At 34.7% G+C, this 24,877-nt stretch overlaps 2 protein-coding genes across 3 annotated transcripts in view; one reads left to right on the forward strand and one right to left on the reverse strand.

Moving 5' to 3' along the window:
* LOC134530769 (putative FERM domain-containing protein FRMD8P1) overlaps window positions 1-21,222 on the forward strand; it is a 124,142-nt gene extending 102,920 nt beyond the window's left edge. Inside the window, exons 15-16 of one of the 2 annotated variants that reach the window (XM_063365938.1) lie at window positions 5,367-5,587; window positions 14,403-21,222. The gene's annotated coding sequence lies outside the window, so the exon portion shown is untranslated. Of the gene's footprint in view, window positions 1-5,366; window positions 6,593-14,402 lie in introns of those variants that run through there. The other variant, XM_063365940.1, reaches the window with a different exon arrangement.
* LOC134531300 (major facilitator superfamily domain-containing protein 6) overlaps window positions 208-24,877 on the reverse strand; it is a 63,930-nt gene continuing 39,260 nt past the window's right edge. Inside the window, 6 exon segments of the mRNA XM_063366994.1 lie at window positions 208-4,481; window positions 9,185-9,309; window positions 10,551-10,684; window positions 11,889-12,060; window positions 14,408-14,538; window positions 21,565-21,726. Coding sequence (XP_063223064.1) covers window positions 9,193-9,309; window positions 10,551-10,684; window positions 11,889-12,060; window positions 14,408-14,538; window positions 21,565-21,726 — 716 coding nt within the window. The 3' untranslated portion in view covers window positions 208-4,481; window positions 9,185-9,192.

Genomic DNA, 24,877 nt, shown 5'->3' on the forward strand with positions numbered 1-24,877 from the left:
CTGCAGATCTCATTTCTAACGTGACACTACCTGTTTTCCAGTACCATGATAAACAGTTTGATATTTAGGTTATAGAAAAAAGAGTGTTGAGTTGTTATGAATGAAAAATGTATCATTAGGTAGATTTTTGTTGTGAGGGTATAAATTTTTTGGTTTCATAGTGGGACTGATGTAGTAATGCAAAAATATAAAAAAATCAGATACAGTTATAAAGTTATATATCTTTCACATTTCACATTAATTTTATACATAGTATCATTTTAACAATAGTGCCTGTAATTTTGAAACATTATATATATACATTTATTTTGGTGCAGAATGACTAACATACAGTGTGCACGTATGTGTTTCAGTTTTCATTTAACAGACCTTTGTTTACATACACCATTAGGTTTACATTAAACAAGACCATACTAATTTGGGTTATAAATGCTGCCTGCCAGATCATTGTGTATGTTTAAAATTACTGTTTGTATTCAGAATTCTTTTGTTACAGGTAATATATGTGCACATATTTAAACAAATTCCGCTGATTGCTATTGGTAAATAATTTTTTATGAAATATGCCATCATAAAAAAATGTTTTGAACACTAAACTTTAAACCTAAGGTTGCTTTAGAAATATTAGATTTGTTTTATGTTCAAATATTGAACATAACATTTTGCTATTTCTTATTGACATTCACCATTTCTCGTGTTAGAACAAGAATGAGGTATGATGTACAATCATAAAAAATCTCATACAGCATTTTTTAGTGAACCAGTTACACAAAAAATTCTCACATTTAACTATTGACAGCAATTGAACTTAGCTAGCTTATGTTCACTCCAAACTAGCCTACTCATGTGGGGAAATGTGTAACTTTTATCATTTCCTTTGAAAATTTCATTACATAATTTAATTGATGTCCGAAGTATCTCAATGTAGCCGAAAACATTAAACATTTGTTTAACTTGCACATTCTTCCTCTGTTGAAAAGAAAATTATTTTCCAACATACGTACATGTATGAAGCATGAGACAAGATCTACTTTCACTAAGTTGGTGTCACATTTCGATGAGTTCTTGAACACTTTATAAAGAGCAGACTGTCTGCTGATCTTTCTAATGTCTGCCCATCCTAGGAGACTATGACAGCCATCAAGTTCAATCCTTCTTTAACATCCAAATATAACTAAATGTGTTAATGTTTAAATTTTACTGTGTTCAGTGTGACTGTCAAGAATTACAAAATAATTTAAATACTCTGTATAAATAACACTATTTAACCATTTGCAGAACAGTTTTACATCAAATCCATCACGGGGTTAATTCTGTTATATTTCCATTCTAACTCTGTATCACACACACCTATAACACCAGAACAAATTAACAAGTAACTGTGAATATTTACAATTGCACAAAACATGGTGCATACTTAAGTTTATTTTTCAATAATACAGTGGACCCAAGCACACCTAAATAACAGCAAATTTTAATTAAAATTAATTTTGTGTTGGTTAAAATTTTGTGTAACATACACAGAAATTCTTAACTATAATAACAGAGGAAGTAAAAAAAAAACATTCTCAAAAATTTTTGAGTTCAATAGTAATTTTGTTACATTATTTTCAAATGTTTTGGTATACATTTAAACGTAAAAACATTTGGAAGATCATTAAAATACATTAACATTTAGAGGCACAAATTACAATAGCATAAAAATGTATCAAGGAAAACTAAATTTAAATAGTGCAATGGAAAATGTAAATACAAATGTTCATTTTGCTAACATTACTGTACAACAACATATATTTGGGGTAATAATTTTGGATGTACAAGATAAAAAAAAATACTTTGGCATAGTAACCTAATAGCGATAACTGGTTGCCCGAAACTACAAGTAAAAACTGTGTAATAGACCAATGGTCTAAAAGGCACCACTGTGTTCTCAAATGGTAAGAAAATTTTATTTGACCAATTGTGAAGGTGAGTGCGAACGTTTTCTTACCATGTGGCAAAGTCAGCTTTTTTTTTTTTTTTGCCAAATGTAGCCGTATTACTCACTCATGCCTTACTCAGTCCGGAATTCTGCCACCATCTGATGTGACCAACTTGCTGCAGAATTTGTCATTAGTGCTAAGGTGCTAGGAAACCACGCTTTCATGTGAAGGATCTGAGTTCGAATCTCGTTTGTAGTGAAAGTCATGTTTCCTTCCGTGTTCGTATGTTTTGTTACTTCTTGCATTTAAATTAGTAGGTAGTTCTCAGCACACTAAGCATTGATTATGTTATGTATTATTGTGTTTACTGTAATTGCAATTCGATTATACTTCATTTAGAGATTTTTTTTTTGTTTTATAATTTTGATTTGAAAAAGTTAACATATATCCTTTCATTTTTCTCGGTTAAAAAAAAAGTATTGAAACCAAATAACTGTAAACAGATACAGAAAAATGGAATTCTTTACCAGTGTGCTTTGAATCTGTTCTGTGAAAATTATCTCTCTTAACTGCCAAAACAAACAATAGGTAATAACATAGGATAAAACATTAATTTTCACATATTACATTCAGTGACAGACCCCATTCTTTCTCCTTTCCCCCTTCCCAGCCTGCATTTTACTCAAATTGAAGGGAAGTTGGAAGTTCTCTATCAGATTAGCTGTAATGATTAATCTTGGCAGCAAGATAACTATGCTTAAGGCAGGAGTGTGTACCGAGTAATTAGAAGCAGTGAGGTGGAAGATGACATTTTTCCACCAAACTCATTTGGCTCAGGAAAAATTTCTGCTTGCTTCATGCTGACCAACTAACAGAACATACTTCTCATTTGAAAGTGATGCATTTCAGATTATAGATTCGTTTAGCATTTCTGAATCATTTTGGCATCCTCATCACCACTATACAGTTACTGTTCAAAATTTTCTTTCACCCAGTACATCTCTTCAAAATTTCTGATATTCAATATTCAATTCATAAGCAGCCCCCCCCCCCCTCCCTTATTTTTTTATAATGGACATTTTTGGCTGGGTTATATATTGCTATAGATAGCATGTTGCATTTTCCTAGAGTTATTGCAATTAAATTGATAGCTTTAAAATATTCTGAAGACATTTATATATTATGGAACATATATACAGCATTTCAGTTCTCAATGACATTTTTATTGTTGCTTTGTTTCCCTCCCCAAATGTTATTCCAGAGCTTTTTTTTAAAAAAACATAGTTGATCTTAGGAAAAAATAAACATGTACATACACAATGCTCAAGGTAATCTTTAGAACAAATAACTGCACATCATGACGTACACTGCCAAAAGTATTGGTCACAGAATTATCATGATTAACCAATAACTTTTTTTTAATTATAAAAGACATACTATTAATTTTTTCCTACATGAGAGCAGATATGTTATAACCTCAACATGATTAAGTGTGTAAGTAAAAGAACAAACTGATTAAGGTTTGGGAAACTGATTTTTCAGTCATAGCTGGCTACTGTTTTATTGCATTTAATTGTTGAAAATGTTTAAGGTTTTATATACCGTTTTTGGTTAGTATCCAGTACTAATCATCATCAATGCTGAGTTATTGAGTGATCACAGTTTTAGTCATCAACTGCATCTAAACAAAATGCAGATGAGGTTATTCAGACTATCCACTTACATGTGAATCACAGTTTATTGCTAAGTGATGGTATACCGTAGTGGATTTAATTTATTGCTGACTTAGTTATCCATGAAGGTGTAGTGATTATTTAAATGTGCCAGATCAAAATTTTATGTTAAATAATTGAGCCAACCTTAGGTGGTTTGAATAGCCAGCATGTATAGTGTGTTGTACCAAGTCTTGAACTTAGATTGTCACATCTTTCAGTAGGTAAACTTTAGGCCTATTAATTTTAGTCAGATATTTTAATTAATTTGGTGTCACTGTATTAAATAAGTATTTTAAAAACTCTAAATTTCAAACGTTTGAAATTTACATTATGGTGTAGACTAAATATATATTGAACAGAAAGTTAACATTTGCAAGAATTTCAAATTTTATTTTGCGTTAAAGTAAACTTATGTTTCTCAGTAATTATATCTATGTACTAAAATATTTTGGTCTCTGAGTTTAGGTACTGTTAATACTATTGATAATTATCTTAATATTTACATTCTCTTAAGCACACTATAGTGCATTGTTATTGATTATAATGGCTAAGACTGGCAGTTTTATGAAGAAATGAAATGCTGGGGTAAACCATTAAACAGTGCAGTTCTAGGCAACATGGTTTGAAGCTAGAGTATGTTGGTTACAGATCACAATATGTGGTTTGTTTACACTGTGTACTGCCAGCCACAGGGCTGGATGTGCTGACGATAGTCTGTGGCCCGCAGCAGGAAGTACCAGGAAGTACTTGCGGCACAGACGCACCATTGCCTGTACATAGGGGCGCAGCCCAGCTGCGCTGACTCTCGGCTGTTGAGCGCACTGAGCTCATTTAGCCCTCACTTCTGCAACAGTGTGGTCACACTCTAAAGCTTAGCCAACTGCTATCATATACATGTAAGATTTGCCTAACAAGTAATTTACTATCATCTTGCCTTTGAGATGCATTTGTTTGGCCGATTCTGTATTTTACAGATGGGAATCCTTGGAGTTGTGTCATGGATGCATTACATATCTTGGTGGGGCATTTCCTTGGAGTACCTACTCCAGTTTCATTAATTGATTTTTTTCTAATTCTGCTTCTTTACATCTTACCTCATCAAATCTTACATTATCCCATGCTTAAGCAAGTCAGAAACAACATCATGAATCTAAATTAACTAGTCTTACTTTGGTCCATTATCTTTTGTAAATGTTAAAAAAAAAATAGACTTAAATATCTTAGTAATAGTAATTTACTTTAGTTACCACTCATAAATATGTCATAAATATTAGGTCAAGCACACTGCAATGCACTGTAATTCTACACTGAACTTTGCTTTGTTGATTAGAGTAAAGTGAGATAATGCTAAAGTATATTGTAAATACACTTTAAAAACGTACACACTAGTGTTTCCTTTTAAATTGTTGAGTGTTGTTGGCTCACTAAACGGGCAAGGCTTTCTCGCAGGAGGGTCTCTCTCGCTAGCCCAGGACTCTGCAGGGTGAGTTAGGAGCTGCAGACCAGAACTGAACATACTTCCATGCCAGTTTTAGGACTGGATCGCACAGTACCTGCTAGCAACGTTCTGTAGTTTTTAGTCTCCGCGAGTACCCGAGTGTCCATGTATTTGAGGGAGTGTTGAGATGTGCAAGTAGATTTCGTGAATATGTTACGGAATTAGATTACTGACTATCTTAAGCTCATAATGTCTTTACGTTAGTAAATATATTGTCACTGTCAATTCCAGGCTTGTTCTTGGGAATCTTAACCTTCTTCACTACCCAGGGTAGAAGTCTGTGGTACTTGCAGAAATATGCTGTTTGTGGAAAAGGTTAGTGAGGAAAGCATGAAATGCCTCCACATCAGGTTTTAAGACTCCAAGCAACACACCTGCTCAATGGAAGTGCACTAGGTTGATAGTGAAGGTAAAGAGAAAATCTGCACACTGCTGTGGAGGAAGTCATGAAGGTCAGTATTTTAACCAATAGATTTCCACCATAAATTAACAAGACAGAGTATTTTTTTACGTACACTGTCCACTGTGCAACTCGAAACAGAAGTGATTTGGAGGAATGATAATGATTTGAAACTGTAAGATTGCCATGAAAAAAAAATACAGTATGTTGTGTGTCCAGCCTAGTAAGTATTGAATTTAAAAAACTCTTATGTTTTTAACACTTATCAAGAGGAGCCAAACACTCTCTGGAAAAGGAGGATTTTACATAGCGTGTGTTTGAACATCGAGTTGAAATAAACAATACATGTGATGGGAGAAAAACTTTTTCCCATTGTAAATACTGTTTTTTTTTTGGTATGCCCAAGAAGACTTCTGAGAGGGCACAGGGATTATGTGCCTAATGCTAGTGTAAATTTAGGGTGCTGTTAAGATTCAGAACTGAGGCATATCTTTAAAAACTTATCCAAGAAACAGTGTTCAAATGAGAGCTGGTGGTTCATTGTGCTACTGTACAGAGAATAAAAAACCTTGTTATTTCAGTATCCTGGCAGACTAAACTACTGTTTCTGGGAAGTAGCTGTTTAAACTTTGTGCTTAGTAGGTTGGTTGGTAAACTCAATACAGGTGACTTCATAGTTCACAACAATTTTCTTAGTTTGGTTCCTGTGTTGATATCCGTGAATCTTCTTTGGCTGATGTTTCAAAAGAAAATAAATTATAATTTGGAGTAAAAATGATAAATATTCACTGATTGGGGTTTGATGGAGACATGTATACATTAGTGAATAGATAGACATTGATTAAAACAATTGGGCTATCCTTTGAACCTGTTTTTTCCCATTCGTAACAGGGGGGTGTATACAGGGGGTAGAGGGGTGATAGATATAACCCCCACCCTTAAATCCTAAAAAAAATGTATAAATAATCTATCATTCTCACACTAACCAAAGAAAAAATAAGAAAGCAAACAGTGGGCAAAATAGTTCTATCCACCTACCCCCTTTTCAAAAATAAAATTTTGCATGTACTCTTGCTCATAACAATATTAATACATGAACACATTGATAAAAAAAATATATTTCCTAATAATATTATTGATTTTGAACACTGTTGACTGTGTGTTTTTTTAAAATATATTTTGGGTTTCACATCATATCTGTAGTGAGGTCGATAGAGATGTTAACATACTTAAAAGTAGGGATGGGACGAATCCACATTTTGGTCGAATCCGAATCCTTGTTCGAATCCTCAGTGTTTGTCATCGAATCTCGAATCCCAGTCCCACACTAATCTTCACATGTTATTAAAAAAAATCACACATTTATTTTAAAAAATTACATAGGCCTATGTATTAAAAAAAATCACATGTGTATTTATAAAATTATAAAATAAGTGCATAGTGTATACACCTGATATAAAATAGAGACAAATAACCTCAAAAACTACACACGTAAGTTTGCATCTGTCTAATTCTCTGTTAAATTAATCCTTCCTATGTTTTCAATAAAATACGTTTGTATAACATACACCATTTAATAAAAGTTACGTTTTTTTTGCAATGTTATATTATTGAATGTTGGAAATGATTGAGTAGTTATGCTAATTAACAAAATGCAGCATAGTTTATCTTATGTTTGTGCTATTTCCGATACCTTCATAATATAGTTTAGGTATACAATTTTCTAGAGCTGGACGAACCTCAGTTCTCTGGTTTCGAACCGAACCGAACCGAATCGAACCATAGAAAAAAAATTTCGAGCCGAACTGAACCTCATACAGAAATTAATTGTTTTGAATTAAAATGAACCGGCCACCAGCATTTTGGTCTTTCACTGAATGGTGAGAACGAAAGGTTCTCCAGCCATATGTAAATTTAAAACATTATATAGGTTAGCTTTATTAAAACATTGCAAAACATTTTATAAGTAAAGTTTATGCAATAAATAATAAAGAAAATAAAACAGTTTAGAGAAAATCATTTTGCATTTAATTTCTATATATCTATATATATATATATATATATATATATATATATATATATATATATATATATATATATATATATATACATACACACACACACACACTCACACACACACTCACACACACTCTTTTAATTCATAAATAAGTTCCATCTAAATTTCAAAAAGACTATCTTCCTTTTTCAGTGTACACTAACCTTCATTTAAAAAAAATATATTATTATAAAGATGATGAACATTCAGCATAAGGCCACATAACATATTTTTGTGGTAGACATAACCTAACATTTTTAATAAGTAAAACTTTTTAATAGGACATTAAAAAAAAGTCGAATGTGAATTAAGCTACATTACAAAACTCGCTGACTGCAGTTGCTGTTTTCTTGGAAGAATGCTGCTCGTCAGAAGAAACTTTAAACATTTTTTGGGGTGGTTCTGGGTCATATGGGTCGACATTATATTTTCTCTATATGGAAAACTTAAACGACGTAAACCTGCTCATCGCAAATGACCTCAAGAACAATAATATTGTAAACGTAACGTAAGAATTGTGGTTATAGAAATTTGCGTCGGAAAAAAGAAAACACGAGAAATAATGATGGCTGCCGCGACTACGCTAGTCAACTTAGTACCGTACTGTAAAATTTACTGGCCAGTACTTTTAATACACAAGATTAAATTATTATTTTCAGTACCTGACTGTTATAACCAAAAAAGGCAAAGAAAATAAATACATCCCAGTAATTTACGTAATCATTTCCTACCGCATTTGTCTTGTGTTAACTTGATCACGTTAGTTTTGCCGAAATACGAGAGTTCTCGTACATGCGCTTTAGTTTAACGTATGGGGTACGCAATCTTTGGTGATTTCACAATACTTCTCGTACACGCACTATAGTTAAAACTATAATAGACAATATCTTTGGCATTTGTACGATAGTTTATATTACGTAGTACGAGAAATGCATAAAAAAATCTCTAAAGTAAACAAAAAACAAAGCGCGCCTATATGAAAGAAATGCTATGCGAGTTATGCGACGATTAATAATTTTTTTTTTACTTTGTCTGCGCTTGAAACTGTTGAGGCGACGATTATGCGATACAAGTCGGAATATTACAAGTAATGGAATTTTGTTGTGCTGTTTTGTGAATGGTTTCAAATGGGGGTTAGAAAATTAGAAAAACGTAATTTTTTTTAAACGAACGTACGGTTTTTCGAATATATTTTAAGAGGTTTCGAACCGAACCGAACGTAAGGGTTCAGTTCGGTTCTAAATTTTCGAACTTCGCCGAGCACTACAATTTCAATTACTACCTAAAACTCTTAAAAACCCACCTCGAATCCTACCTCGAATCCCTCCTCGGATCCTACGAATCCTCGAATCCATAGGATTCGGTATATTCGACGAATCCAAGATTCGAAAATCCCATCCCTACTTAAAAGATTATAGCTATTGGGGAAGGAATGAATTAACCTGGCCTATAGCATTTTCCTAAGTGACTTCGGAAAAAGCAGAGGTCAGGATGGTTGGACGTCTTGAACATGAGTCAAGTATCTCACCACTGCGACACTTTGCTCCACGTGCCAGCTATGGTAAACAAGACCACGACTACTCTTAGGCCTACCTGGACGCTCACCAATCGTAACAGTGATGTGGTGACAATGGCTCGGGCTGCTGAGTGTGTAGACGGGTCAGGGCAGGGGTTTGAGCTTTCTCGTTCTCGTATTGCGACAACACCTCGTTGTACACCTGCAACACGGATTTCATTGCGAGTCATGGCCAATTTATTGTGGCTGCATCTCAGATAGAAACAACTGCATCTGGAACTGCCTAATCTTTCTACTATTAGTAGATAGGAAGAAAGAATTACAGTGTTGGTGACCCGCTTCAGGGTTTGTGCCTATAAGGGGATAGTATCATAAATTATTTTGTGTCTATGGTTTAGTGCTTTTTTAATGACCTACTTAATAAAACTTTAACACTGACTGACTGACACACAACGCCCAGTTTAAACCAATAGGTCTAGAAACATGAAATTCTGCAGAGGAGTTCCTTAATAACATAGGTGAGTACTAAAAAAGGATTTTTTAAAATTCATTCCCAAAGGGGGTTAAATAGGGAATGAAAGTTTGTGTAGAAGTTTTCATTTTTTAAGTTATAAATATGGAAATTGGTGTTCATGCTTCTTTTTATAAATAAGTCAGTTATATCAGCACAAATTTGTAGTATAACTATTGATAATAAAAGGTTTTTATCACATAAATAAGTGTTTATTTAATGATTTTGAGAACCCTAAAGGTGACTTAATATTTTAAACCTACAATGACTAGGGTTGAAATTGTGTGGTACCTATGCAGTTTTGAATTGACTGTTTACATGCAGCCTTTGTATCAAAACTATTTACTTTTAGTATATCATTCATGAATTAATAAAATTTCAGAATTCTCAAAATACTGAATATCTCAGGTTCCTACAATTATGGGGAAACCAAATTGGTTTTGATTTATGAATAGTTTACAAAAATTAAGAACTTAGTAAAATGCCTATACTTAAACAGTTAATACAAAACTGTATACCCCATAGTTATTTGCTTTAGTTCATGCTGGGGTTAAATATAAATTAGCTTATAAGTTTCTAAAAATCATTAAATAAAAATCTTATTGAACTGATAAAACTTTTATAATTGTTTAAATATATTTATATTATGATTTTATTTAAAATAATGAACAAACAATATTATAGAAGCAAAATAGTTTAGGAAACTACCCACTTAAAAGGGATTACTAAGCCCCGAGCACATGCTAGACCTAGACAAGGCAGCTGGGTCCGCTTACATGAACTTGGCACTGATTATGTATATTCTTCGTTCACCTAACAAACATAAATACATTGAAATACGAGAAAAATTCCATGATAATTCTATGCGTTCTTTAATATTATGGAACATAGACCTTGGAAAATACATCAGCAGTTTAAGTAAAAAATGTTACCTGGAAGTTACGCCTTATGATTTCCTCCTGCGGGAAGTGGGCAGAGTCAAACTCTTGAGGTGGCGTGCTATGCCTGTAGCTGTAGCCCCCTCCCCCACCGCTGCCATTCTGTATGAATGGGTTACCTCCACCACCTGTGCATACAACATGTACACTTTTATGTGATTCAAACCTTTACATCATTCGTGGTTTTGATGTTTTTACATCCACTATTGCAATTTGAATAATTGAACTAGTTGATGTACTCATGCTTCACAACGGCAGTGTCAAGCAGAACACTTTTGCACTGCTCATTATATATGAAGGGAGTGAAATATTCTTATTTGTCTTTGTTGTTAAAATGATCTCAGACTGCACTTTTATGCCAGATTCCACTTGTCAGTTAACTTAAAAATGATGAAAATCAAAAATGACTATGCTTTGGCCTTAACCCAATGTTAACAATTTAAGAGCTGAAATATAAGAAAAAAATACTTTCTTTGTGAAACTTTAGATAATACAAACCGTTTCACAAAATTTCAGCTCTTAAGACCTATTGATTCCAGAAATAAGGGAGAGAAAGAGAAACATGTTTTAGTCTATTTCCCATGAAGTAAAAAATAAGTGATTTATCAAAAGCAAGCCAGATTTACTTATACTGCATTGATGTAGTAACTCAATTTTCATTCAAAAATTTATAGAAAAATGTTTAACATTCTTTGACCATTTTTGTTTAAACAAAGGCCAGATATAACTTATATATTCTGGTGAAGTTTAAAGACTATGTAAGATTTCTGAATGTGCTTAAATAAAGAAAAAAATGGTAAAGGGGGAAGGTTTTCAAAGTAATAATTAAAAAATTCACAAATAAAAACAGCAAATTAGTTTTAACTTAAGAGCAGTAGCAAACACTTCTTATTTCTGATGAAAGTGATTTGAACTATCCACTATCGTATATTGTTAGATAATTATTCTTTTACTTCTGTGGTAATATACTCTACATATCATACTTATAGCACGACATTCGTAATCATACAAGTGCTTAGGTTACATTTTTAATTCACACAAGAGCATTCCAAAAGTGTAAATATAAAAGAGGAAATAATAATAAATAATTCAAAATATATACCTGTGCAGCATAAACTAATTAAAATGTGCTTTGTTTTTAAAATTGATTTTTCATATATTAATTTTCTTTTGGATGCTATGTTAATTTTTACACGATAAATTTTGTAGGAACAGTGTGTGCAGGAGCAAATTGTTAGGTCTTTGCGGGAGCAGTCTTACACAGCCCTGAGAGCAGCACTTGCTGCCTGAGGCTGTGTGTACAGCAGGTAGGAGTTGAGAGGTGGGACTCACCCCCTCCGGCCTGGCCCGGGATGTCGAGGTTCCCGCCGGAGGTCTGGTAGGTGGCCCCATACCCTCCCTGGTCGGGGCCGGCCAGCTCGTGAAGGCGGGTGCTGGAGAGCGCCCGCGGGATGGGGTTGCTGGGTACGCCGTGGGGAGCCAGGTGCGACGTTTCCTCAGCCACCTGGCGGCGTTCCGTGTGAACACTCGTGTGCAGCCGTACCACTCAACTCGAGCAGTTTTCATTGCCAATATCGGCACCTTCGAACTATTGCGACAAGTCCCATAACTTTATGCTTTGGTATAATTTTTGATAAGCTCTGCAAATACTGATATAGAATCTGATGCATATACAGGGAAAGGTCTATAATCCAGTTATCATTAAAAAAAATTTTTTGGATGGATTCAGGCTGTTGACCTGGGCCGCAAGGTCCCCCCCATTACTGCACTGCCGGTGTGTTTAGCATGCTCGGAGTTTATATCGTTACTGTCGGTTTTCTTTTCAGTGTGGTGCTTCCTGTTTTCTAGCAGGTTAGAATTCACATTTCATATTTCGTTTTTCCCACAACTTTTTATAGTCCGGCATTACCGTGGTCCGGAACATGCCGGATTAAAGACCTTTCACCATAACTGCAGTTTTTTTAACCCTTCGTTCTTCTGTGATATGTATTACTTCTCTTTGATGGTTATTAATTTTCTACTTCACCCATTTCCTAACATGTTATAAATATGAATTTAATATCAATGTTAAAAAAAATTTACTTTCTTCCTTTAGTGTAAATAAGCACAATGCGGAAATTGAGTGAAATGTGCCAGTGAATAAGGGATGTAAGATTAAACGATTCTGAATGAGATGGACTTTAAGTTGGCCAATCACAAACAAGCAGCCGATTGATGATAATAGATGTATTTCCCACTCCTCTGCACTGCTTACCTCCAATGTCAATCAACCCTATGTAGTAGTAGGAAACAAAGAGTGAAGGAGCATTTTGGGGGAGTTTGTTAGCACAATGTGACGTTGCAACAGTGCAGTGTGGGTTCCCTTGCTCTTTTCGCAAATTGTCTGTGGTATCATTTTTATACTAGTAGTAATTATTGTGCTTTTGCACTATTGTTCACTTGCTTTTTTGACGTGACAACGTCTAATTAATCGATGAACGCCGGCTGCACGCACGAAAAAGTGTTCCACTATGGATGTCCCACTACGGATGTGTCCTGTTTGTTCATTGAACGCATGCGTGGCATCTCTCTTCATGCTCATTGTACGCATGCGTGGCATCTCTCTTCCACTCGATTGGAACAACCATCGATTTGACTTTTCAATCATATTTTCGTCGTTTGAATTATTAATATTATGTAATTTAATGATCGTCCACCGATTTTCAGCACAATCAGTACGGTTATTTAAAAGTAATGTTGAATATTCAAATACGTTTTGAACCAACAATGGTGTTTTACAGTTACACATAATAATTCAAATTACAACCGGGATCTTTTGCACAATGTTTAAAAAAATATTGTAACACATTATAAATTAGTTTGGTGTATTTGGGATGCGTATTTGTTATAAAATCGTGTTATAAAAACGAAATAATATTATTCCCCTTCCGTGAACAAGATTTTTATAAACATTTATATAACCTCTGAAACTATTATTATCCATGTATGGCCTCGTGGCCTACCGGTTAGCACGCTAACTTCCAACCAAAAGTAGTCGGTTCGAATCCTGGCAGCTGCAAAACGTTTTTTTGTACTTGTAAAAATAAATACGGCGCACGCAACATTTCAAAAGTAATAAATATATTTGAATTAATGAATGCAAATAAAAGTAAATTTATTAATTAAATTATACATTTCATTTCACTCCTTTGTATCCATATAAAATAGTGATAATTCAATAAAAATGATTCAATTTTATTCATAAAAGTATGCACAGGTAGATTTTATCATACAAAAGATAGAAAAATTAAAAAAATAATTTCTTCTTTGGTTGCAAAAACCTATTACGGCTCAGTCTCAGGCCGAATATGATATTTCCTTTTTTTTCTGGATTAATCATTTCATCAATGTTTTGTTATGACGTCACGTTAAACTATTGTCCGTAAACCGACTTTACAGACAACCAAATTTTTCATTCAGTTAAGCATCTTGGATAACCAAGTGAAGAAAATGGGCTTGCAAACATTGTGTATCACATCCATTCATGAACACTTTATACTTAAATTACTCTACGAACATTATTTTTCCCAATCTACGTCACAACGAATGAAACATTTTTATAAGTGACAAAATTCAGATACAAATAATGATTTGATGAACATACTTGGATAAAATATACTCGGAGATAAACATACATAATCACAAATACATACTAACATGAACACATATATTTACTTGCACACTGTGTTTCCAGTATAATGGATGTACAAATTATTAATGTGTTAAAAAAAAGAATCTATAGCAATTACAACAGCAAGTTTTCCTGGTATGCTACAACACCTTATGCTAACATTGTTCATTTCGCAGGGTACCTGGTGAGGGTCCTCCGTTGCCGGCAGTTCAGAAACAAAGCCCGTGTCTTTCCGGTAGAAGTTTATGAAGATGAATCCTGCAAGCACGGCCATGCATGTGAAGCCGTAGCCACGGAATGTTGCAGTGGTACCTAAAAAAATATTTTGAAACATTTGTAAGTTGTGAGCTGCTCTCATTCTTCACAACGATACAGAATATTTTCTTTGAATTGTTCTTGGAAAGGTGGAAGATTTAAGTGAAATTTTTTGGGACACACGGCATTGCTGGGTATACTGTATGTCTTAAGTAACCTCAATAATGGACAAAAAATATGAATATGCAAACACACAGAACACAAGCAAAAATCAGCTGATGTAAAAAAATTCAAAACATAGCACAGAAAATTCAGTGGAAGGAATTAGTCATAAAATTACTGAAATCTAGACAGACAGTGGGCTAACGGCAAGACAGTAGCAACAGAAACAGTAAATAAAGACAAAAAACAGCCTTGGATAAAACAGCAACAAACAGATGAACCCAATGTTGATACTAAACAGATGATTTGGACAATACAATAATAACATAGAGATGCATAGGCAAACCCAGCGATGTGATCAATCAGATATTCTGAACACCACAACGACAACAGCACAGGCAGACACAGGAGGCTTCCGGTGTTTCGGTTGCCGTGTTGTCCAAATCAGTTGTTTATCATCATAGGGTTCATCTGTTTGTCAGTATGTTGTCCAAGACAGTTTTTGAATTTATTTACTGTTCTTTTAGTTACTATCTTGTTGTTAGCCCACTGTGTATGCCTGTGTTGTAATAATGTTTTGATAAATTCCTTCCTTTGAAATGTTCTGTGCTGTCTTTATATTTGTAATTTTTTTATGTTGGCTGAATTTTGCTTGTTTTTTGTGTGTTTGCATATTTATCTTTTTTGTCAATTTTTGAGGTTTCTTATCTCTGGCTCTAATCATGACTCCTCTCCAGGCAAACTTGTCTCGTACTGAAGCTACTGGTTCATGGTTCTATAGCAGCTTAAGCAGAAACTAGCCACATGGCCTGGTGCACTGTGTTCCTGCTGGCCCAAGAGGAAAAATAGACATGAGATAGCCTATGGTTATTGGAGCCTGGCCGAATACGGTGCAACTCTACATTGGCCAAAATATAGTATGTAGGGCTGATCGGTTCCCACATTTTCAGTTCGGTTCGGCTCGGCTCGGTTTTTTGTTAAAAATGTCGGTTTTCGGTTCGGTTCGGTCACTACTTCAAAATTTTTCTTTGAGCTGTCATACCAAAAAAAATTCCACTATAGTATTTGATTACTTGCAATATCTTGCAAAAGTTTAATTTCTTAGGGGAGTCACTTTCTCAGCAATATAAAAGTTATTTTCAACTACTATTTGTATTTATAAATAAGTTTATATGCTACTGAAACAACCATATGTGTAAAAAGGAACAGAACAAAACAGTTTAGAACATTAATAATTAGTATTACATTAACCTTGTTGCCAGCTTCACTTTCATTTGAGTTTAACACCTAAATCTATTTAAGACATAAGTATAAAATCAGTGAAACTTACAAGTATCACATGTAAAAAAATAATTTATAACATTCATAAAGAGAAAACCTTGGAATCACCTTCACTATCATTTCAGTCAGACCCCTAAATAAATTTAACAGAGAAGTATAAAAACAATGTATCTTCCAAATGTTACTTAATTGTGTGTAAAAGTAACAATAAAAAATCACAGCATTTATGAACATAACCCTGAATACAAATTCAGTTTTATAGCAGGCACATTCACTTTCATATCAGTCAAATCCAGAGAATCACTCAAGTATTGTATCATAGAGTATTGTCACTTTTTGTTGAGATGAGATAGGTACTGTTTGTTTTGTTCAATGAAAACAAGTTTCTCAATGGTGTCAGGATTAAGACACTCCCTACGCATTGTAACAATATTACCTGCTGCTGAAAACATTCGTTCACTAGAAACCTGGCTCGCAGGGATGCTAAGATACCGCATTGCAAGAGTTGAGAGTGCTGGGTATTTCTTTTTGTTGGTTGCCCACCATGCGCAGGGATTACCTTTCTTAATAATAGGCTCTCTTAAATAGTTTGTAACTTCATCATGTTCATGGTTTTCTTTACAAGCTACCTTAGCAGCACGTCGTAAACTATCCCAGACAGAATTTCCTTCCTGCTCATCCGAAGAAATGTCTACAGAGTACTCCAAATCATTGTTTTGGAGAGCACTGGTCTCATCCTGCAAGCCTCTTGTAACTTCACTGGTCTCTTCGTTTGTAAATAAAACACTTTTAAATCTGGGGTCAAGAACTGTGGCGTATAGGTACGTTTCCTGTTTCCTAACATCTGAAAAACGTGAATCTAGTTCTTTTAGCAGATTAGCAGCAAAGACTTTGCCTTTGGAATTTTCCTGACCCATAAATATATTCAGTTTATCCTTCACACCATCTAGCAGGGGGATAACACATGATGATGTTGGGTACTGTTCTTTGCTTATTTCCCGAGTTGCTTCTTTAAATGGTGCCAGCACTTCAACATAACCTTCCAGAAGAGCCCAATCAGAATCTTGCAGTTTCCTTAAGTTGGTTTCTGCAGAAGCCAGTTCAGCAGTTATAGAACTTCTCAGCTTACAAAGGCGCTCAAGCATAGCATATTCAGAGTTCCAACGAGTAGGAACATCTTGAACAACTTCAAGTACGGGTTCGTTGAAAGCTTTTTGAATTGTTTGGAGTCTGCTTCTTGCTTGGCTGCTTTGGGAATAATGTCCAACAATACGACGTGCTTTCTTGAGAATTTCTTCCATACCTGTGGTGTATTTTCTGGCACTTGAAATTACTAATTGCAGTGTATGGGAAAAACAAGAAATACCTATCCATGCAGTACGAGAAACAGCGTTTACAACATTTGGCCCATTGTCAGTAACTATGTAAACAGGAATTTCTTTGTCCTCAAGATCCATGTGCCATGTGTTCACAATTTCTTTTAGCTTTTCGCATATTGCTTTTCCATCTTTTGGTCCATGGAAACACGACATTCCTAAGCACAAGCGTTGAATCTCAAAATCATCCCCCATGAAGTGACATGTTAGCGAAATAAAACTGTCCATGGACCGACTAGTCCATATGTCTGTAGTAAAAGACAATTATTTTATCTTGCCAAGGTTACTCTGTAGAACATTATTGACATCTTTCTTCAATGTGTCATATATGTTGGGTATCACACGCCGGTAGAATGTGTGGCGTGATGGAACATTGTAGCTGGGCAGAGCTTCTGCCATTATTTCTCTAAATCCTTCTTCTTCAACAATTGTGAAGGGGTGCATGTTAACAGCTATCCATGTTCCAATTTTGGTGGTAAGAGCTTCACTCTTTGTGCTATCTGCAGGCCATTTTTTTTTGTTTTTTGGAAATCACTTCTGCTAGAGTTTTTTGAGTGGCACTACTTTCTTCACATTTGTGTTTTTGTGCTTCTTTTACTTCCTGACTTTTTGTGAATTCAAAATGTTTGTCAGGGTGCTTTTCAAGGTGTTTAATTAAAATACTAGTTGAACCATACTTGGTTTTATAGGTGTTGCCACACACTAAACATTTTGCACTGCTTATTTTATTACCTGAATCCAGCACCTTTTCGTAATACATCCACACATTTGAGCCACTGACTTTTCTCTGCAGCTCATTTCTAGGCTTCGATTCATTGTCGTCCGGTTTTGTAGGTGGAGAAACCTTGCTGATCTTATTTTGCTGTTTAAAAAGTGGAAAGATTGCCACTTTATTTCCCCAAGTGGAACAGCCGGGCGTATTGATATTAACTTCTTTTTCTGGTTCAGTCATTGTAAAAAGAGTTACTATTATCTTACCATCCTTGCGTTTTGCTACAATTTGTAACAATAAATAATAAAGAAACTACTTTCTGTCAGCTTGTACTAGTTACATTCACGAGCGTCAAAATGTAAACAAATACAACCTGTATGGCTGTAAGAAAAGAATTCCCACCTTTGAAAAAAGTTTCCCTATTTATTTTTAAATGTTCCGTTAAACATGATTGTCAGACAACGTCTGGCTGTATGGGCTATTAAACCATGAATATTAATTATCGTCATGAAAAAAAAAACTAGCAAAGCTCTTGGAAATGAGACCACTACTGGAAAACTCAATGTACAATACTGTGTACGTGTGTACGTGCGCAGACGTGGTAGACATGACTGCATGGCGCCATATTCGCTAATAAAAAATTCTCATTACCTACTTGCTATTTTTTCGTGACCTTTTAACCTCTTTTACTACTTTTCGTAACTGAGGATATTTGTGGCAAACATAATTTGAATTTATGAAATGTACTGGAATAAAATTCAATAGCAATAATGTGATTAAAAGCAATATACAAATAAAAACTTCCTACTGTAGCCTCTATGCCGGGAGTTAATGGACAAGCCAACATAAACAAACGTCTTAACCAAGAAAACGTCTTAACCTACCAGTGCATTAAAGGCAGAATGAATCATAATGACCATATTTTCAAAATACACAAGTAAAGTATTCATATTTAGTATGCGGTATTTACTAGGATTTTTTTTCCGTCACGTGCGTAACATCATCATCTTTGCGGAACACGGGCGGTATTATTTTTAATTCCTTCGTCACAGATGTTGTTCATAGTTGCCTCCAATTACCAAGACGTAGTGGCAAAAAAGAATTTTTATTTTACGAGAAATCAAATACTCTAGACTATAACGACGCAAAGCCGCAATAATCACGCGCGAATAGTAAACAAACTACATCTAAAGGGTCTGACGACATGCACATTCATTCTCCAACTGCCATTTGGAACGGAACTTGGAAGGCAACTAATCGATCCTAGCGCACGTATAGCGCATTCTGTGATGTGAAAATAGAACTGAGTGACGCCATGCGTCGTGAGCGCTGTGCAGAATACGAACGGAACTAAGCAATGCTACGAAACTTCTACCGTTTTAGCTTACGAACCGGAATTAAATAAATATTATTTTAGTAACGGAAGTGATATATCCTTTAAATAAGAAAAAACCATATATTTAAGAGAAAATAGTAGTATTCCGACAGAAACTTCCGACGTTAAACATAGGAAATAGTGAACTGTAAGAAACGCTTAGACTTTACTATCCCATGGTTAAAATGGTGAACATTAAGAGAATAGATGATTTAAACGTTTTATAGTGAAAAACTTAGCATGCGTCTTAAATGTGTTTTGATGTATTATGCAAGCGGTACGTTTCTTATCCAATATGAATGTTAAATACATTATTTGGTAGATACTTGAAGTTAGTTTTTAATGCCCTAATAAAAACCGAATCATCGGTTTTTTCTGGGAATTGGGTTCGGCTTCGGTTTTTACTAAAATGACCGAACCGAACCGAAAATTCGGTCAACCGATCAGCCCTAATAGTATGATTCAGTTCAGATAGCTGCCCCTAATGATCTCTGAAGAAAAGGTGCCCTTATTATGTACTTGTTAAGTAGGTATTTCTTTTTGAAGCTACAAAATACAAAGCAGTTGTAGCTGGTAGGCCCCATTCCCTCCCCTCAATTTTAACCACCTACGGAATTCATGAAAATAATTGGATATTGTGTCACATAAATGCCCAGTACTACATACTCTGTGTTTTTCTATCAGAGCTTTAATTAATGACATGCATTAGAATATGTCACAAATTAAATTATACATACTTTAAGTAAGGGACATATATTCCACGGTATCAAAGGAACTGTAGGTTGCCCTACTTCCAGGAAGGAAAATGTTTCCTTAATTATATTCTGAATATGTTATTTAAGTACACTACTTCAGTATCATTACTCATTTTTAAACAAAAACACTATGTTTATTTGACAACATTCTTCACTCTGCTGTTAAATATCCAAATCTATATTCTGTTGTCCTCCGCTTTTTACACAGACTCTGTGCTTGACTATCTTTCTGTTTTTCACTTGTACCCGAAGCCAATAGGCAGTCGGACTTCTTTCGCACCAACGATAAAAGTATATATATTATGAGTAGGCTAATGTGTTGTTTTATATTTTAAAAATCTTTTACAATTTGGTCTTGCTGGTACGGTTTTGGGACTTCATATACAGCACCCATATATGATGAACATAGTGGAAGAGAATTTCTTTGACTCTAAAATATCACACAAAGGTCTCTTCTAAAAATAAATATAGGGCATATAATAAAGATATAGAAGTAATGGGGGGAAAAAATACAGGAAACACTATTATGGAGTGAGGTGGCCTACTGATAAGGCACTGAACTTGAATTCCAGAGAACCTGGGTTTTAAATCCTTGTTTGATGGTCCTGATTTCAATTTTACATGGTTTTCTGAAATTACTCCAGGCAAATGCCAGAATAGTTTTTTTAAAATATCCTTGTTGCTGGTACGGTTTTGGGACTTCATATACAGCACCCATATATGATGAACATAGTGTCATTAATTTTTGCTCTCTCTTATATGACCTCACTGTCAAAAATACGTGGAAGCCCAAATAAATAAATACAGGAAGTCCCTTTCGGAAATCAAGAATGCCTTTACGCTTTGTAGCTAATTATACAACGTAAGTTCACGAATGTAAAAAAGGTTACTTCAGATTTTTTCTACAAGGGTCCAGTTGTAAGAGTTTAGTTTGCTTTGCTGCTAGTAGTAATTGGTAAAGACAATATTTTATGGTTTTATTTTTAGTCCGATTTCATTTTCAAACAGAAGATTTTGGTGTTGTTTTTATTTTTATAGAAGCTGTTTTTTCATACTTTCCTCCACCAAAATAATGGTAATATGTATATGCTGCATTTTTACGATAAAAATATTTGTAAAAAATGTGTCTAAAACAAACATATTCAGAACAATAAAAACAAATTAAATTAATTTTTCTGATACATGCACTTTCTACAATTTTTTGTCCAAAAATTAAATACCTAAAATTGTAAATTTTTTATGATTTGATTGAATTTTGGTTAAATGATACTTAATTCCTTTATATAACTTGCATTTCAGTGCTATGCATATGGTGTATAAACTTGCATTTCGGAGTTATGTGGTGATTTGACATGCTTTTCGTTGTTATTTCGGTTTAATTGCAGTTCACGGTATAATCTTGTCCCTAGTAATTGTGTGTACCAAAGTAGTTGACAAATATGCCGCCGAAGACAGCTCCACATCCTCGGCCCAGCCCGTGGTGGATGCCCTGCAGCACGCCCTGAGCAGAGCTGCGCAGTTGTTGAGGCGTGTTGTGGGCGATGTAGGAGCAGCATGCTGCCCACACTGCAGCGTGAGTGATTCCTGCGAGCACACAAGCACAGTGCCCTCGGGAGAATTCTGGACAGGTTGATTTGTACATGTCACTTCATATTATTTAGCTGTAGATAGTAAAATTATGCATGAGGTATACTCACAATAATTTTATGTGGATATTTCTTTCCTTCTTTGCACATTTTTAGCAAGTTATCTTTTTATTGTGGTATTCCTATCAAATTTAGTGAGGTTAATACTATACATTTTTTCTGATTAGTTTCTGGGGTATTGTCCTCGACCAAAGTAACTAACTACAACCAAAATATTACCACATGTAAAAATATAAATTTAAAAAAAATGTTATTGTGTTTGCATTCCAAGATCTCTATAATATCCTGTTTGAATGCCAGACTAAGTCATATAAAACTTTTTGAATGCCAGACTATGTCATATAAAACTGTTTGAAGTGTCAGTGGATTACTCAAATCAACTACAATAGTTTGTTCATATTTTTTCTGTAAACACATCTGCGAAAATATATATGATTTTAAAGTTAAATATAGAGTTTGTTTTCGGAGTAGGTCTTGCACGATCTTCTTATTAAGCAGACTGGACATAAGATTCCGGTTGATTTGCTCACTGTTTTAGTTCTCTCCGCTAACTGTAATTTCCAAGTTTGGGTACAATGGTTCAAATGTATAAATTTAATGCACACAAACCTTGTATCATTCTATGATTTGATTACTTTTGAAAAAAAAGTTAAAATAAAGTATTATATGATACTGATAACTTGGTATTATAACAGTTTGTAGCATCTTGAAGTGATTGATCCAGCTAACACATTAACACAACTTTTACAAGTTCTTCTATAACAGATGTTTGTTGAATTGGATAATCTTCTTAGTTTGAATAAATTCTCAATCAACTATTACTGTGTATTTCCAGCATTAACCCTTTAACTGCTATGATCGAGTTAACTCGATGTGCTTTAACATGCACACCAATGCGATGATCGAGATAACTTGGACGCGATCATTGTGATGCTGCATCAGCTGTAGATTAACATGTAACATGATTTCGTTTTTTTTTTATCGTAGGAGCCGTATTCGTAAAGTTAAAAGCTAAACATATACTTCTCGATTCCACAATTATTTTGTTAGCAAGTTAGCACTTTCTCAAAATATAATTCAAAATCCACATTTCTTTCCAACCGTATGTATGCAGCTAGCCTGCGCGCTAAAATCATTCCTCGTGCGGCTGTCTGGTAAACGTAAAATAGTAAACACTAGTGATATCTGTAGGTGTCTCTTGGAAAGAATTTGTCTGTTCACTTTTTTACCAATAGAGGGCACTACAAGTAACTTTGGCGGAATTCCGCCCGCTGAGCGGGAAAATTATTGTGACTAGTAGTGACAGATAAACTGTAGTGGCAACAGTACATCATGGCAACAAAAAGACGTGCGGATATTTTGCAACCTTATGAAGTTATAAATTACTTCAATGAGTTAGGATCGGATCTTTCAAGTTTGGAAAGTGAAGTAAGCGAGTTTGAAGGTGAAACAAGCGATAGTGATAACGAAAGTGTAGAAATGTTAATTCATGTGTAAAAAAAGTCAAAACTTCTTACGTGTGGCGTCAAGGCGGTGCTAACCATTTAGTTAATGATTTCGATATGAGTACTGCTGGCATCACAGGTAGTGTCACCTCAGAATCCACAGAGATTGAATTTTTTGAGTTGTTTCTCACTAACGATTTTGTAAATACAGTTGTTTCTGAAATAAACGGGTTCTATTTACAGCCAGTAAAATACACTGAACTCTGCCCACACTCGCGACTTAGAAAATGGCTTGACACAAGCAACAACGAAATCTATGTTTTTGTTGCTGTGACAATGTTGATGGTAAGAAACAAACATCTTTCAATTGCAGAATATTGGTCAACAGATTCACTGATGCATGCTCCAATATTTTCACAAAAAATAATGTCACGAGAGCGATATTTGTTATTGTTGAGCATGCTTCATTTCTCTGATAACGAACAGCCTTCAGAAAATGACAAACTAAAAAAAATTAGGCCTGTGGTTGATCTAATGAAGAAATGTTTTGCTGAAAATTAGGTACCGTTTCAAAACTTATGCATTGATGAAAGCCTTGTGTTGTTCAAGGGCCGCTTGTCATTCAAGCAATACATAAAAACAAAACGCCATCGTTTTGGTATAAAATTTTTTGTTTTGTGTGATGTTGAGACTGGTTACATTCTGGATTTCATTATTTACTGTGGAGCTCAAACAAATGTAGTTGATCCACAGAATTTTGGCATATCGGGAGCTATTGTAAATGAACTCATGTCGCCATATCTCAATAAAGGCCACTCTCTCTTTGTTGACAATTGGTACACAAGTCCGCTATTATTTGATTTTTTGCATGCAAACAAAACAAATGCATGCGGCACTGTACGTAAAAATAGAAAAGGAATGCCAGATCTGTCCAAAAAACTGTCCAAGGGAGAAACTGTAGCCAAACACACAGACACACTGACAGCACTAAAGTGGCATGACAGGCGTGATGTCTACATGCTTACAACAATGCATGATGACAGTATGGCAGCAACTGGAAAAGCTCATCACAAGACAGGCAAACAAATTGTAAAGCCGTCTTGTGTGAATGATTACAACGTGAATATGGGAGCAGTGGATAAAACTGATATGTTACTCAGTTCATTAGCATTTGTGAAAAAAACTGTGTAGTGGTACAAGAAAGTTTTTTTTCATTTAGTTGACATGATTTTCCTGAATGCACATGCTTTGTACATGACAAAAACTGTAAAACATGTTCAATTAGCTGATTTTTAGTTGTGTGTGGTACAGCAATTGTTGGAAAAATATCAAGAGACAAAAACATCTCCACAGAGCCACAGACTACCTTCCAGTTCTGACACACCATTGCGCCTCACACAGAGACATTTTCCATCCCTTGTCCCAGCTACAGAGAAGAAGAAAAATCCTACGAGGCACTGTCATGTCTGCAGCAAAACTAAAAGAAAAGACAAGAAGAGACGAGAATCTCGTTACATGTGTGATTTGTACGGAGTGGCACTTTGTGTTGTGCCATGTTTCAGTGATTATCACACTCTGAAAATCTATTGATTTGTAAAAACAAATAATAAATTTTAGGATAGTGTAAATAAAGTGCAAACTTGT

The sequence above is a fragment of the Bacillus rossius genome, chromosome 3 (assembly GCF_032445375.1).
Source record: "Bacillus rossius redtenbacheri isolate Brsri chromosome 3, Brsri_v3, whole genome shotgun sequence".
Taxonomy (NCBI): Eukaryota; Metazoa; Arthropoda; class Insecta; order Phasmatodea; family Bacillidae; genus Bacillus; species Bacillus rossius.